This window comes from Octopus bimaculoides, chromosome 23 (genome assembly GCF_046866305.1).
Source record: "Octopus bimaculoides isolate indiv1 chromosome 23, ASM4686630v1, whole genome shotgun sequence".
NCBI classification, from domain to species: Eukaryota; Metazoa; Mollusca; class Cephalopoda; order Octopoda; family Octopodidae; genus Octopus; species Octopus bimaculoides.
Window position 1 is genome coordinate 16,998,950 of NC_142950.1, and position 18,312 is coordinate 17,017,261.

The window sequence follows — 18,312 nt, forward strand, 5'->3', positions numbered from 1 at the left end:
TGTAAATTATAAGCTTAGGTACTTGGATATTAACTATCGGGAAAGACATTCAACAACCAAGCACTAAATCCTAGCTGTCCCCAGTAGAGAAGTTTTGGCGGCCAGGTCAATTCCAGTTTCTCCGGCAAATTTCTCGAACCTGATTGTTAGTGTTCTGTGTGGCCTACAACTACTGGGATGGCAGTTACTCTCCTCATTGCTCACATTCTTGCAATTTCATCTTTTAGTAGTCTGTATTTCTCCATCTTTTCCCGCTCTTTGTCATCTACGAGTACATCCCCAGGTATGGCAATACCTATGATCTTGGTTTCCATTTTTCTTTTATCTACCACGATGTCTGGTCTTCAAGCATTGATTAGGAAGTCACATTGAAAGTTACATTGGATTGTAAAATCCCGCAGAATCTTATATTCATTGTTCTCAATGACGCCCTTTGGCTCAAATTTGTACCATTTCCGTGCTCTGCCCAGACCGTAGTTTTCCCACAATCTCCAGTGAACAAACTTAACCGCATTATCTTGCCTTCTTTTGTAGTGCTTTTGGGCCAGCTTGCTACACTCACTCACAATATGTTAGATTGTTTCATTTTTGCTGCAAAACATCTTATAAAGGGGCGCTTCGCTGCTCTTATCTATTTGCAACTTGGTGTAATTAGTTCTCAGAACTTGTTCATGAGCGCTGCATATCAGTGCCTCAGTGCATCCTTCCACTTCACTTTTTCTTAGCCATCTCCAGATGTTGGCCTTGTATTTTCCTTCGATTTCTCTCAGGTATTGACCATGAATTTTTTTCATTTCCAATTGTTCATTCTTTGTTCATCTTGTTTCTTAAATGTAACTGGGTGCGTCACAGTTTCTGTAGATATTGTATTGCAAAGATTCACTCTACTGTTTGATGTACCATCCCAGACTGTTTTCGTTGGCAACACAGAGCCATGTGGCCTTTTCCTCTCTTGTTCCTTAGCACAGAAAGTTTATCAGTATCGCTTTTTGGGTGCACTTTACTATTATTATTATCATTATTATTAAGTGAGAGAGCAGTGCATGCCATCAAAGTGACACTGGGGTAAAATATACGAAGCCCATTATACCCATCATGACTCCCCGTCTGATAAGGGTACACCAGGCACATGCATCACAACTATATGTGCGCGACAAGGTGATCTCATATCAAGATAAACAGCGCATGACCTCGCAAGTGGGGCCCAGTTAGAATTTTCCTCAGGTCGAGTAGCCCATCCCGTTCAAAAGGTCCTTGAATAAGGTTTGTTTAAGAATGTTGAGCAAAACACCCATGTTTCCAAAGGTGAATTATTTAAATCCCAAAGAATTCCTCTCAACACATGGCTATGGTGCTCCCCCATTACTTCTGCTCGTAACGATCAGAGATGCACATATCGCCAGCCACCAAGGGACATGCTCAACTGGTTAAGGTCAAACAACTGACAAGCAAATCTAGTGGTATTAAGCAGAATGTTTACTGTAGCCCGTCTTTTATACCAAGACAAAACAATGTACATGATAAGACTTCCAAACAATTAAGATCAGAAGCCAAGAGAGCCACTTCCTGGTACTGCATCCGGGCATTTATTATTATTATTATTATTATTATTATTATTATTATTATTATTATTATTATTATTATCATTATTATTATTAATATCATTATTATTATTGAGTGAGAGAGCGTGCATGCCATCAAAGTGATACTGGGATAAAATATACGAAACTCAGTGTACTCATCATGACTACACGTCTGATAAGGGTACACCAGGCACATGCACCACAACATGACCTTGCAGTTGGGGTCCTGTTAGAATTTTCTTCAGTTCTAGTAGCCCATACCGCTCAAAAGGTCCTCGAATAAGAGTAGTTTGAGGATGTTGAACGAAACATCCTTGATTCCAAAAGTGAATTATTCAAACCCCAACGAATTCTTCTCAACACACGTCTATGATTCTCCCCCACTACTTCTGCTCGTAACGATCAGAGATGATGCACATATCGTCAGCCACTAAGGGACATGCTCAACTGGTTAAAGTCAAACAACTGACAAGTAAATTTGGGGTATTGAGCAGATTATTTGCTGTAGCCCATCTATTATATCAAGACAAAACAATGTACATGATAACACTTCCAATCAATTAAGATAAAAAGCCATGAGAGATACTGCCTGGTACTGCATTATTATTATTATTATTATTATTATTTTATGTTTGACTTTTGTTTTGCATTTGTACAAGTTGGATCCATGTCTCACCCAGAGACCTCAAGAGACAAGTTAGAAGTTCATGTAGGTGTTATGCCTAGGGTACCATATATTTGGATTTGTACAGTTTTGTTCTAGTGAATGTTTAAGAAACCATAAGAAAATTGTTTGTTTTAAAATTTAAAATTTTTAAATTTTTAAATTTTTAAAATTTTAAAATTATTATTATTATTATTATTATTATTATTATTATTATTATTATTATTGCATCATCATCATCATCACGTCATCATCATCATCATCATCTTCATCATTGATGTTATCATAAGCATTATTATTAAATATTATTTTGTTTGGTTTTGTTTTGCATCTCACATGCAATGATAGTTCTCTATATCTATTTCTCTCGCTTTCTCTCTCTCTCTCTCTCTCTCTCTCTCTCTCTCTCTCTCTCTCTCTCTCTCTCTCTCTCTCTCTCTCTCTTATCTCCTTCTGTTTATTTTTCCCTCTCTCTTTCACTATTTCTCTTTCTCTCACTATAGTTCCTGCAGCTTTTCTCAAGTCATTACCGTTTCGTTGTATTCCAATGACGAAGATTGACGCCTTGAATTCAGTTTGCAGTATTTGTTTAAAGTATCATCCGTGCCATGGAAGAACATATGTGTACATACGTAGTGAGATGACTAGCGTCAAAAATCTCGCTCGCTGTATATACATACACAAACACACACACACACACACATAATTATATATGTGTGCGTAGTTTTATTAGTCATTAAAAGCAGTGATTTGAGACAGAAACAAGAGACCCACCAACACTCTGTTGTCCAACTTTAGAGCTCCTTCTAATCTCTGTCCCTCAAGTCGGATATTAAAATCTAATCTTACTGCGAGTTTTAAATTATAAGATTGTAATTTTTATCTCTGTCGATTATATATTATTTATATGTATATATATTTGTATGTATTATATATCATATTATATATTCTTCGATGCGCCTGGTGTAAACGAAACAAGGGCCTGAAAGTAAGTCATAGTCAAGCGAGACAACTCACGGAGACAACTCTCGGAGCGGCAGACATCGGTGTTTTGTCATTGTTGTGACTTATCAATGCAGTATACTGAACAAGGCTCGCTGCAAGCCATATCATCGACTATGACTACATGCTAAATGATTCAAACACCATCTGCTGGCATGTCCCAACGTTTCATGCCACGGAAAACATTCGAATATGAATTAGAAGCAGCTGGAGGTATATATACAAAATCGAACACATATACACAAGGTATGTGTGTTGTTAGCAGACCCACGGACTAACACCACGTATCTATATACCTATATGAAAAAAGAAGTAGATATAAAAAGGTGAAAGGTTAAAGACCGGAAAACGAAAGAGGCGAAAGGAGGGATTAGAGTTATTTCCCTTTTGACCATAAAATATAGGGCTGAAAAGTTAGTCCTTTAGAATTGATTGATTGATTGATTGATTGATTGAAGGAATAAGTATAATCCTGCAACACATCAAGTAGGATCCTGGCTTGCGTAGCATTCCAATAATCAAAGAGAGTTCGGTGAAACTCCAATTAACTACAAAAGGGGCACTGTTATCACTGTAACACTTTATTGGCCAGAGTATCGAATGTTGTAAAACACCGGGGTCACAATGCCTTTCCATGCATTGTTGTAGCTTTCGAATGATATCATCCCACTGGGTCGGCCGGTGGTCCAACATTTCCCATGAACAGAACGTCCGTCCGTCATAGCGTTACTTATTTACATCTGTGTGGACTGGAGAAACGTGAAATGAAGTGTTTTGCTCAAGAATACAACGCACCGCCTGTCTCGGAATCGAAATCACGATCTTGCGATCGTGAGTGCAACACTCTAACCACAGGGCCACATGTCTTGATGTTGAGTTATAATCCTTTCTATTATAGACTCAAGGCCTTAAATTTAAGGGAAGAAGATAGTCGATTACATTAACGCCAGTATTCAACTGGTACTTATTTTATCAACCTCTGAAATAATGAAAGGCAAAGTCGACCTCGGCAGAATTTGAACTCAGAACATAAAGACAGACGAAATACCGCTAAATCGTGTCAGATTGCATCTGCTACTGCCTATAATCTGTCAAAACACGTGTAGGTCATTAAAAAAAAACATAAAAATATGCTGTATAAATTGTAAAATAAGAGGAAATAAATTTCGAGGATAAACAATCCTCCATGTTCTATAACGTTATTGCTAATATATATTTTTATACACACACACACACACACACACACACACACACACACACACACAAATGGCTTATACGGTATCGCTACAATTGTTTCCTTAAGAGGTTTTATTGCATTGTATCATCGTATAGGCAGGTATAAAGTACAACATCTATAAGATAGTACAAAGCATAATAGAGAACCTCTCAAATCTTCAGGCTACACTGTGTTGGATGAGAGCAAATATTGACGAGCCGCTGGACAACGTAGCCGACGGCATGTTTCTATGCAATAAAATCTGTTAATGAAACGATAGTAGCGATGCCGTATAATCCATTCGTTTGTTTTTATTGCTGTTTTACACCACACCGATGTTCTCTTTAACTTTTGATTCTCTTGGAGTTGTGGATTACTAAACATCTGTAAACATCCTTGATTATTTAACTCCTGATTTTGTGTTTTCCCGTATGGCCATTAAAGTGGTGTGCTTCCCTTTGTTATGCCCCGATCTTAACTGAACTTCTCAAACCAACATAGCTAGATTTCCCACCTATTAATTTATTTATGTGAAAATATAAATTAATTCTCTGCTAATATTTCTAGCGGAAATTGAAACGATGTCAATATTAATGATATCTGAGTTACAATAGAAATAGAGACCACACACAAAAATCGAACCAAGTAACTATCGTTTTTAGAGAGATTATGAAATGCGTTACCAGCTACAGAATCATTTGAGGTTAATAAAGAGAAGGAACTGCAGACTGGATGCAATGGTCGTCATATCGTCATTACAACGGAGGGGTTACAGATATATATATATATATATATATATATATATATATATATATATATATATATATATATATATATATATATATATATATATATATATATATATATATATATATATATATATATATATATACAGATATATATATATATATATATATATATATATATATATATATATATATATATATATATATATATACAGATATATATATATATATATGTATATATAACATATGTATATATTACATACATACATATATATGTATATATATGTATATATACACACACACGCACACACACATCACTCTACACACCTGCTCAATGCGCTTTGTCACTCCTCTAACAATTGGTGTTGGCTTGCCGGAAATGAATGCAAAAAGAAAAAGAAAACGAACAAAAACAAAAAAATGAATGAATAAATGCAGAATAAATCTAACGAATAATATTGGGATTGTAAGTGAAATGAGATCGCTCTTACAATAAAGTATTTTGAGCTGGATTCAAAATGCTCCTGTTAATGTTGTAGCACCAAGTACTCCCGACCTCCATTTCGGCCACAAGAATGCCAGTCCACGTTCTCAGAGGCGAAACCACAGCCTGTTGTCCCTTGGATCAAGTCTGGTAAGTATGATACTATTCATTCTAAGACTTCTTTATGTTTCTTGGAAGTGTGTTTTCATATATATATATATATATGTTTTCATATATATATATATTTTTTTTTTTTTTTTTTTTTTTTGATGAGCTGCTCCACATCGGTCACCGGAGTGATATTTGTTCACTTTACAGAGTGTCTGAGTGTCGGTTAGGTGTCTGGAATGGGACGGCTTACCTCATGGGCAGGTAGAAGCTCTTTAACCTTGGTTGGTAATCTACCTAGGAGAAGGAAATCTCCGAAATAAAACCTGAGGCCTTGGAAATTCCTGGTTTTGTCAATTCTCTTGTCACACCGGTGAAAGTCTTCTTGGGCTAATAAGTGGGGGTAGTGCAGTGCAAGCTACACCCACTAAAAATTATTCATCTGCACAGGTACTTCCTGTACTCCAAATCTTAGTAAAATCATTCAATTGGTTGGTTGGCAGAAACCTAAAAATGCACCTGTAACTTATTTTAAAATGTCTGAAACAAATTCAGTAAATGGCAGAAAAGGCTTGGGAACATCAGGGGAACAGGTCTGGCCCGGCAGGTGTCCCAGTGTATCACAGGCTGGACCCGGTCGTCATCCTGCCACTGTGGTCAAACAGTCCTCAAGAAAAAGTAAAAATAAACATCGTTTGAATTTTGGCTGTTGGAATGTGCGCACACTTCTTGATGATAATTTCACGAAGAGGCCAGAAAGGCGTACTGCACTTATTGCATGTAAGCTAAAGAAATATTCCCTTGATATAGTTGCTCTCTCTGAAACTCGTCTCTCTGGTGAGGGTCAAGTAATGGAATCTGCTTATGGATATACTATCTTCTGGAAAGGCCTACCTAAGGGTCAGCGTAGAGAATCTGGTGTTGGGTTTGCTCTCAAGAATACATTAGTGTCCTCCATTGCAGAGCTTCCAAGTGGTATATCTGACCGGATCATGTCATGCCGTATCAAACTGACAAAAGGTAGGTTTCTTACCGTTGTCAGTATTTATGCACCAACAATGTCCCATTCTGAGGAAACTGTGGGACAGTTTTATGACAATCTAGCAAGATTATTGAGGAAAGTACCAATTTCTGACAAGCTGGTCATTTTGAGAGATTTCAATGCAAGAGTTGGAAGGGACTATGTTTCATGGCCTGTTTTAGGTCGACATGGGATTGGAAAATGCAATAGAAATGGAGTAGCTCTTTTGACGTTTTGTACTGAGAATGATCTGGTTGTCACCAACACTCTGTTTAAGCAGAAAAATAAATATAAAGCCACCTGGATGCACCCAAGATCTAAGCACTGGCATCTCATAGATTATATTTTGATTAGGAAATGTGATATGAAAGACGTTTCTAGCGTTCGGGTCATGAGAGGGGCAGAGAGCTGGACTGACCATCATCTACTGCGTGGCAAAATAGATTTTTCGATAAAACCTAAAAACCGACAGTCTGGTCCTAAGATACCCAAAACGTTAAACGTTGCAAACTTTAAATTATCAAGCAACTTGCAAAGATTCCACGATGCTATAGAAAGTATTAATCTTGACCCAAACAATTTATGGGAAGATTTCAAAACAAAAGTATTTCAGGCTGCAAGTTCGTCAGTGGGATTTAAATCTCATAAATCCAGAGATTGGTTCTCAGATAGATCAGCAGAAATTCATGATCTACTTTTAGAAAAACAAAACTTCGGCAATACACTGCTCTCTCAGTCATTGAATCCCAACTCAAATGAAACTTACAGAAAGCTGAAAAGGAGGGTGCAAACTGCTCTAAGGAAAATTAAACAGGAATGGTGGAATTATAGGGCAAAAGGGGCACAAGAAGCAGCTGATAGAAATGATGCCAGTTGTTTGTATTCTTATGTTAGGGAGGTATATGGTCCAAAATCTTCTTCAGTAGCTCCAGTGAGAACAGAAGATGGATGTTTTCTTCTGACTGACACCGCTTCTATTCATAAGCGTTGGGTAGAACATTTCTCTGCACTTTTGAATAGACCATCATCCGTTAATATGAGGACGATAGAAAAAATTGAACAACTTCCAGTTATAGAAGAGATGGCATCTGAACCAACTCTAAATGACATTTATTTAGCTATGAATAAGCTGAATAACAACAAGTCTCCAGGATCTGATGGAATCTGTGCAGAAGTCTTGAAATATGGGGGTGACAAAATGATGGAACTCTTAAATATTTTAATTTGTCACTGTTGGAGAAGTGAGAAAGTGCCTCAAGACTGGATTGATGCCATTCTTGTCTCCTTATATAAATCGGGGCCAAAGGATCTGTGTGGTAATTTTCGTGGGATTTCCCTTTTGTCTGTGGTTGGAAAGGTGCTCGCCCGCATTTTGTTAGAACGTTTAAATACCTTTATAGTTCCAAGTATGGTGTCTGAGTCTCAGTGTGGTTTTCGTTCCTCCAGGGGCACAGCTGATTGTATCTTTACTGTCAGACAATTACAGGAGAAGTGCATTGAACAGAATCTTGCTCTGTACCATTGCTTTGTTGATTTGAGCAAAGCATTCGATACTGTTAATCGAAGTGCTCTGTGGCTAATTCTTGGGAAAATTGGTTGCCCAGAAAAGTTTATAAACATGGTCAAGGCTTTGCATCAGGATATGAGAGCTAGGGTTAATTTTGGTGGTAGGCTTTCTGAATCTTTTGCTGTGGAAAATGGAGTAAAGCAGGGAGACCTTGATGCACCCACCCTCTTTGCAATATACTTTGCCGTTGTGGTGTCACATTCCTTTCAAAACTCTGAGGAGGGTATCTACATAAAATATCGAACAACGGGGAATGTTTTTAATTTGACCCGACTGAAGTTTAAAACGAAGGTTTTTACTTCACTTATTAGGGAAATTTTGTATGCTGACGATTGCGATCTGGTTAGTCATTCTGAATCGGGTCTACAATCCCTTGTATCTGCATTTGATGCAGCTTGTGATGATTTTGGCCTGACCATCAATCTGAAAAAAACAGTTGTGATGTATCAACCTGCGTATGGTGCTGTTTGTAACCTCCCTAAAATTTTTGTTAAGGGAAAGTTACTTGAGGTTGTAAATTCATTTGTCTACCTGGGAAGCTCTGTTCAAGATGATGGAAATCTTGATACGGAAATACACCTGCGAATTCAAAGGGCAGCAAAAGCATTTGGTGGCTTGGAGTCACGCGTCTGGCGCCAGCGACATATAAATAACAATACAAAGCTGGCTCTTTACAAATCATTTGTCTTAACATCCCTATTGTATTCCTGTGAAACTTGGACCTGTTATGAAAGGCATTTTAAAATGTTAGAAAAATTCCACCAAAAATGCCTTCGTCATATTTTAAGAATTAAATGGAATTCTTTTACTCCAAACACAGATATCCTTGCATCTGCAGGCATCCCCTCAATTAAAGCCATGATTTTGAGGAACCAATTGAGATGGTGTGGCCATATTGTTCGAATGGCAGATGAACGCATGCCGAAACAGCTGTTTTATGGTGAGCTTGCAGAGGGGAAACGTTATCGGCATAAACCTAAAAAAAGGTTTAAGGATGGCATAAGGACTGCTATGAAGTCAATTGGAATGGCTCCAAAAGATATAGAAGTCCTCGCTTCAGATCGAGTTGGATGGCGAACAAGGGTGTGGAGTGGAGTGAAAGCATTTGAAGAGGCCAGGATGATGCAAGCAGGGCTCAAGAGACATTTAAGGAAAAAGGTGAAGACTGAGAAGGTGAATGACAAGGACCTTTTTGTGTGCACAGTCTGTGACAGACCATGTCTGTCCTTGGCTGGCCTCAAATCTCACCTGCGAACCCATGGAAAACAAACCTCACCCAGCTATTCTGATTATATGTCTGTGCACACGTTTGAATGTGGTGTGTGCCAGAGGGTTTGCAAATCCAATGGGGGTCTTAAAAGACATGTTAGGATCCACAATGAGCAGAACTTACTTGCAGGTATTGGTAGTGCAAATCAGAGGTGCAATCTGTGTGGGTGTTTTTTCAAAACACTGTCTGGTTTAAAAAGCCACATCAGATGCCATGAAAGGGCTAAGGTGTAGGTGCAAGAGGTGGTCAAACTCTGTTTAAGGAGTAGACAACCACCATATATATATATATATATATATATAATACAATAATAATTATATAATAATATATCATAATAATATCTACTCCGATTTAAAGCGACTTCCATTCTTCCAAGTCAGCTAACTTTTTCTCGACGTCTTTAATCTTTTCGCTCTTCAACACTGTTGACTTTTCACAAAAAACTAAGACATAAAAACGTCGTCAAATTTAGCCCGAACACCCTGTGCGTGTGTGTTCCTGTACGTGTGTATGTGTGTGTGTTCCTGTACGTGTGTATGTGTGTGTGTTCCTGTACGTGTGTATGTGTGTGTGTTCCTGTACGTGTGTATGTGTGTGTGTTCTTGTACGTGTGTATGTGTGTGTGTTCCTGTACGTGTGTATGTGTGTGTGTATTGTTATATTTCGGGATGGTAATTTCTTTGACAAATAAACACATGCACAGTGTATTCGTTCTTCACTCGTTTATTATTGTTCTTATTTTATCTTATGTCCATTGTCTGGAAATCCTTCACCATATGTGACCTCTTCAGCACCCCTTTCTATCCCTCTGCTCCGCTTAGTCCATTCTGTCCTATGATGTGTATCCATATCTGCATATGCATTTGCGTCTGTATTTGTGTGTGTGTGTGCGTGCGTGTGTCTATATATTTTGCCTGTGTGCTTGTATGTGTATATATGGCCTCACTTACTACAGTCCTTGTATCCGTGCTCTTTATATGGTTGTTTTTACCGTTATTGTCGTTGTTCTTAGTGGTACCAATACTTGGTATTTTGACCCTCCCCTCGCCTACATTTTCTCTGCTGCTGCTGCTGCTGCTGCTGCTCTTGATCTTTCTTTTGATGTTCTTATATCTTCTGTATTTGTGTGTTCGTTCATGTTGCTGCCATTGTGGTTGTTGTTGTTGTTACAATTGCTGTTGTTGTTGCTGCAGCCGTGCCCTTTATGCAGTTGTACTTACAGTATGTATGTATATGGGTTTTCTTACTATATCGTTTGCTTCTGTGTCTTTTATATAGTTTCTATTTACTTATTTATCTCTATTTCTTGTATTTCATCCTAAGCATGTGCATGTTTGTCTTTTGTGTGTGTGTGTATTACATTGTTTGTATGTGTGTCTTTTTTCTTCCCACTGTTGCGTGGGTTGGCGGTGGGAGTATTACTGTTCCATTCATGTTTTCTGTTGAGGATCGGTCTGTCTGTTATTATTTGCGTGGCCTCTGTAATCTAAGTGCCGCTTCTGTTCTATGCGTTGATAATACTTTAACCTCTATATTATTTATCGAACTCTATGTTCTACTTGAGCATGTCCGTAGAGCACTGACGAGCTTTCCTTCTATTTGAGCCCTTGCCTGTCCACGCCTATGCTACGGGCCGGGCCGTCTCCCCAATGTAAGTTGCTGTGTTGTTTCTGCACCGTCCCGTAGTACACCGTAAGCATGTTCGTTGAAGCCACTGCTGTTGCGAACTAGCATACCTTTCTAGAAAAGCATTAGATGACATAAATTTACAGATTAAAGCAGTAGAACGGCCAGGCATCCCCATAAAATCTGTGATGCGTAGAACTTATCCTTTCGATAAGTCCCCATGTACGGAGAACAATTGTATAGTATGTAGGGTAAACACACAGGTTAGCTGTAAGATTAGGAATGTAGTCTCTAAGACGAGGAATGTAGTCAACAACACACAGACAGAAAGATACAAGAACAATATCAAAATAAGAGTCAAAAGTAGCAACAGCAACAGTAAAGAAAATGTTGGTAAAGGGCGGATCAACATACCAAGTATAAGTACAACTATATAAAGGGCACGGATACAAACTGTGTAGCGGGCAAGCCCATATACATATACGTAAGCACAAAAGCAAAGCATATAGACACACGTGAGCAACGCACGGGCGCGTGCACACACACACACACACACACACACACACACACACACACACACACACACACACACACACGCACACACACACACACACACACACAAATACAGATGCAAAACACGTGTGCAGATAAGGATACACATCGTAGAAGGGCAGAATGGACTAGGCGGAGCAGGAGGATGGGACGCTGAAGAAGTCACAGATGTATGACGAAAGATTTCCAGACAATGGACATAAGATAAAATAAAAACAATAATAAACGAGTGAAGAACGAATATATAGTGCATGTTTTTACATTAGGAATCTTGCAAAACAAATTAATAAACGAATATATATATATATATATATATATATATAACGTGTTTCGTTTGTTGCTTAGATACACATTAATGCAATAAAATTGCATTATGAATTTGAAAAAGTAAAAATCTTCGTCAGGGCTAACATACTTAACAGTAAAGAATTTGCACCTCTAAACGGGTGAACTGTGACTATCCCCTGTCCAGTGGAGTTCAAAAATCAACCTCTAACTATGACTTTACCTTCGTAACAGTCTATTTTAGCCCTGACTAAGATTTTTGGGTTTTCAAATTCATAATACAATTTAATTTCATTAATATGAATCTAAGCAAGAAACCAAAACACGTATAGGCAACATGGTTTGACTATGATAATAAATAATATTGATTATTCTATGAATCCATTCTCCATTACCTTTGTATTGTTAAAAATTTTTCTCCGATATCAAAAAGACGATAACATCTATAGCGACAATATCAAAGAAGAACCACCGATAAACACTAGTACACGAGCAAAAGTGGAATTTCCAGTTCTTTTATTTGATGTAGAGCTAATCCAAAGTATGCTTGGATAAATATCCCTGTCTCATGGCTGGCCATGAGACAGATTTTTCTGCAAAATATGGATAGTTTATCCTGTTCATGCTATATTATTAGCATTATCTTGCGTTTGAGAATAAAATTATTTCCTTATCCGTATCTTTCAATATATCTCAACGCTTCTAAAGCAAACTTTGTTGACTTTCAACGTAAGTTTAATTCAACATATATATATATATATATATATATATATATATATATATATATATATATATATTAATGTACAAAGTATGGGGGTTTAGTTCACAGGTGATCTAAACGATTTACTAGGGCTCCAAGATGGTAGTTATAGGGCCATTACAGATTTCCGATGCAACAGATATATAAGTGTTAAAGAGGACAACAAACATTAAGGCAAGGCAAACATCTCAAGTCGTATACAATATTATTATTCGAAAAAATTGATAGTCTTACAGCTGTTTCTGGGATATCTTCGAGTATGGGATATTCCGTAATCAGAGACAAATAGGGACAAAATAGGGAAAACTAGAATGGTATATATTAATGAGATGATGATATAGAGGAAGGGAGTAAAAGAATAAGGAGAGAGAAAGAACGAAGAAAAAAGAAGCATAAAATTTCATCGTTCAACTTTCCGAAGTTATAGAAATAAGAGCATGAGTCCTTAGGTGCAATCCCGCGCAGATGTATGAGCGTAAGTCCTTAGGTGCAATCCTGCGTAGATCCATGAGAGTTAAAATAGTAGACATCCCGAGAAAAAAGACATCAACTTATCAACGTTCAGAATGGTAGCGAAGTTGGCTATTAAGTGGTAAAAGGAAAGAAAAGAAAATGAAGAGAAAAAGAGGTAGAAAGAGCAAGTGGGGAATTTTAAGGATTGGGTACATAGGCGCGCACACACGCACACATATATTGACAAACATGCGCGTGCATGCACATACATACACGTGCATATACACATGCATACACATGTACGCACGCACACACACACACACGCACTTCCGTATTCATTTATATGTGCTATGTATATACGCATGCATATCAGTGTGCGCTCATGCATGAGTATACTTACGCATAATAAGCGTTGGGGATTGGTAAGTGTTGGGAGTTGGTAAGCATTGGGGATAGGTAATTGGTGGTCCTGCTCATGGAGTTGGTTGGTGGACGTAACCTTGGTGCAGGCTATGCAGAGTAGCAGCTGGTAGTAAGGTGGTACATCCGGGTTTTCGGCTGTCAGAGGCCTGAAATTTGTCAGAAGAGCATCACTCTGGTGACAGCAATAAGATAAATCTTTCTGATCTTATCCAGAAAATTGCATCCAGAGAATTGCAAACCCTATGAAACGAAGAAACATGTACAGAACTTCATGCACCGCATGCATTTCTCTGGATATGATCAGAAAGATAGGATTCGTGTATGCAGAGGTGTTAGAAATAAGATAACATTATATTTAATGAAACTGGTGGTACCTGCCCCAGATGTGGAAGTAAAGACTGCAATAGAATACAAAGATCTTATGATAAAGCAAACAGGGTGAATACGTGGTATAAAACTGACAAATATCAAGGAGTGATGGTTGTAGAGGCCACAGCCCATGGAGAACTAGCCCGCAGATTTAGGAAAGCTCTGAAGGAGACCAAACTCAACATTAAGATCGTTGAAAAGCCAGGGAACTCCATCAGGTCACAACTATGTAGGATGTACCCCTTTCAGAATACCACATGCAACAATGATAACTGCATGGTATGTACGATTAACCCTGGCATTAACTGTAGAACTAGAAATGTAGTCTACAGCATGAGGTGCATAGAAGGTGCTTGTAAAGACAAGAACATGACATACATAGCAGATACATCTAGGAATATTGCAGAAATACTAAATGAACATTTGAGACAATGTGACGTCAAGAAACAGTCCTCCATACTCTACCAACATGCCAAGGACCAGCATGGAGGCAACCTGGGTCAACTTGACATCTGCATTTTATCCAAGCACCCAAAGGGCCCAACACTCAGACAAATACAGGAGTACAGCATCATAAGTGAAACATCCCTAGTACTAAATAGGAAATATACGTAGTAGGTAATCATAGCCCCATACCCACAGTTTATATATATATACAGGTAAAATAGTTAGTGAACTGTTATGTAGATGTATGTATGTATGTTTGTGTGAGTGTATGTACACGTTTACGTATATGTATATGCATATATATGAAGATAAATGGACATGAATGTAAGCAGATAGACATACAGGCGGATAGGTACGTGCATGCATACACACATTTGCATGCATACATACATATATACATACATACATACATACATGTGTATGCGCACACACACTGACCACACACATGCGCACAAACAAACAAAAAGAACGCAGCTCAGATAACGGACAGAGTCAACGACTATTGAAAAGGTTGCAAGACGCAACGAAAATTTTAGGAAAAATAAATAAGTAAATGAGTGGAAAATTTACCGGTGAGTGTGTTAAATAATAGGGCGCTAAAAGAGAATGTCTCTCTCTCGGAGTGGCTATGTTGTAAGTAGGTCGCTTACTAACCACATGGTTCTGGATTTAGTCCCACTGTGTGGCACCTTGGGCAAGTGTCTTCTACTATAGCCTCGGGTCGACCAAAGCCTTGGTAGATGGAAACTTAAAGAAGCCCGTCGTATGTATGTATGTATATATATATATATATATATATATATATATATATATATATATATATATATATATATATATATATATATATTATAATAATAATATAGATTTAATCAAAAGATTAAATGTGGTACTTAAAATGTTTGAGGCACCAGAATTTGGTAGGATAAAAACCAAAAACAAAATCAAGAGATTTGGTGAATAAAATTTGAAGTTAAGCAACAAAAATTCAATAGGTTACAGCAGTACGTACGTTTCGTACAAGCTCCATTTATTCATGTAGTGAGAACACCACAGAATTTACAATGAAAATGTACTCCTCAGCTGCATAATGGAATTTCATTTTAGAAAGTCATTTTGAAGATGTTTGCAAAAAACAAGAGTAAGAGAAGAAAACATACCATCTCGACTATGTTGCTGTTCCACAGACAAGTGAATCAAACAAGAATTTAAAATCTAATTGGAGGGATAGTAGTAATTTCAAATTTAGAGGAAGGCAGGTTAAGTAGTGGTGGACAGCAGGTTAGGGGTAAATCAAGCATGAGAGAAAGAAAAAAAAAGAAGAAAAAAAATATCTGCTTACATTCATGTCCATTTATCTTCATATATATACATATACATTTCCCTCATGCTTGATTTACCCCTAACCTGCTGTCCACCACTACTTAACATACCTTCCTCTATATTTGAAATTACTACTATCCCTCCAATTAGATTTTAAATTCTTGTTTGATTGAATTATTGTTGCTTATCTTCAAATTTTATATATATATATATATATATATATATATATATATATGTTGCATGTATGTATGTATGTATGTATGTATATGTGTGTGTGTGTGTATTTGTGTGTCTGTGTTTGTCCTCCCACAATCGCTTGACAACCGATGGTGGTGTGTTTAGTCGCCGTAACTTAACGGTTCGGCAAAAGAGACGATAAAATAAGGTCTAGGCTTACAAAGAATAGGTTCCTGGGTAGATTTGTTCGATCAAAGGCGGTGCTCCAGGATGGCCGCAGGCAAATGACTGCAACAAGTAAAAAATAAAAGAATATATATATATATATATATATATATATATATATATATATACACACACACACTTTCAATCTGCGGAGAAATGGCTAAAATTTGCCCTGAACCTAGTGTAGTACTCAATATGCGTATACTTCAGAACGAAGCGTTTGTCGAATATAGAGCGTTAATAACAAAATGACATGACAAAGGAATAAACGAACTTTATTAGCTTACAACTGTTTCTGCCTCGAATATGAAGTGTAATTTATTTTAAATAGATCGTACTTCATATTCGAGGCTCCGATGCTATATTCGAGGCACTCGGCTATTAGTCTACCGCATTTTATAGCAGAAACAGCTGTAAGCTCAAGAAGTTCATAAGATGATGTTTTATTTCTTTATTATCTAATTTTCCCATATATATATATATATATATATAGTAAACAGAAAATGGAGAAATATTGATCAACAACAATTGACTTACATCAATTATTATTTTTAATTCAATACAAATAGACTGTATCCCATCTAACAGCTGTTTCTGCTTCCAATGTTATATGGTATTGCCATTGATATCCGAACCTTATATATATATATATATATATATATATATATATATGTATGTATGTATGATTGTAATTGGTTGGTTGCATATTTGTTCGTTTGTCTACTTGTCTGTTTGTCTCCTATGTACTAGAAAACCAGTCGACCAATTATGCTCAAACTTGGTATGTTCCTTAAACCTAGGATTAGGTTTTGCACAAACTTGAATCCTGTCCATGACCATGGGGTCAAATTTTTGGCCTCCAGGGATAGATAGATAGATAGATAGATAGATAGATAGATAGATAGATAGATAGATAGATAGATAGATAGATAGGCAAGCAGGCAGGCAGGCAGGCAGGCAGACGGACAAGCAGAAAGACAGAGACATGTGGACGGATGGACGGATGGATGGGTGGATGGGTGTGCGGATGAGAGAGTAGGTGGATGGACAGAGAGACAGACAGACACATAGATAGATAGATAGATAGATAGATAGATAGATAGATAGATAGATAGATAGATAGATAGATAGAGGTACCTGTGATATTGGAGGGTGAGCATGGTGAATAATCATGGAACGAGAGTAGGCGAAGAGAGATTATTTCTGTCAGAGAAGTGCGCGTTTGCTGATTGGTTAATTTTGGCCATACGTTGGCGGAATTAATTGTAGGAGATGTTGTATGTTAGGCTATGTATGTTTGTATGGAACTGGACGTATAAGAATGGAAATTATGTGAGAGAGGCTGACGGCAGTGGTATCGATTCAGGCATTCATCACAGAATGCTGTAATTGTATGCCAATGTGGTGCTGTCACCATAAAATGGTGTGATATCGATATAGTAAGGTGAAGGGGATAATGACTTAACAGCAAAATGGAATGTCGATTGTATTAATGTTGGAAGGGAGCAAAAACATTTTTTAAGTATAACCAAGTTTTATTTTGTGCTTTGTTAATTATCGTTCTTAATTATATCATTACCACTGTTGCTGAGAGGTTAGTTTTGAAGAACTACCAAACAGCTTTCACGTCAGACTTTAAATATGACGATCGTACTTTTTAAACCCTTTTGATACCAAACCGCCCGAGACTGCCTTTGTTTCTGTGATACAAACTTCCTGTTGTAAAGTAATTTAAATTAGAACCTTCCATCAAAATTTCATGTTACTTTATGTTTCAAACACCAGCTTAATAATTACAAAGTTATTTCACTAAATTCCTCATTAATTTCAAAATTAAGTGAAACAAAGCCTGCGTGCTCCGTAACTGACCTGAGATCGCCCCGAGTTCTATGATAAAATCTTGCTGTTTTAAAGTGATATCGATTTAAAATTTCTTCCATGAAAATTTCATGTTAATTTATGTCTCAAACATAAGCTTAATAATAAAATTGTAAAGCGAGCAGCCACACCAAAG

At 37.3% G+C, this 18,312-nt stretch overlaps 1 protein-coding gene across 1 annotated transcript in view; it reads left to right on the forward strand.

The window, feature by feature from the left end:
* The window catches only part of LOC106871154 (SCY1-like protein 2), a 726,002-nt gene that overhangs the window by 664,879 nt on the left and 42,811 nt on the right, over positions 1-18,312 (forward strand). Inside the window, exon 17 of the mRNA XM_089340062.1 lies at positions 5,751-5,845. Coding sequence (XP_089196188.1) covers positions 5,751-5,845 — 95 coding nt within the window. The remainder of the gene's footprint in view (positions 1-5,750; positions 5,846-18,312) is intronic.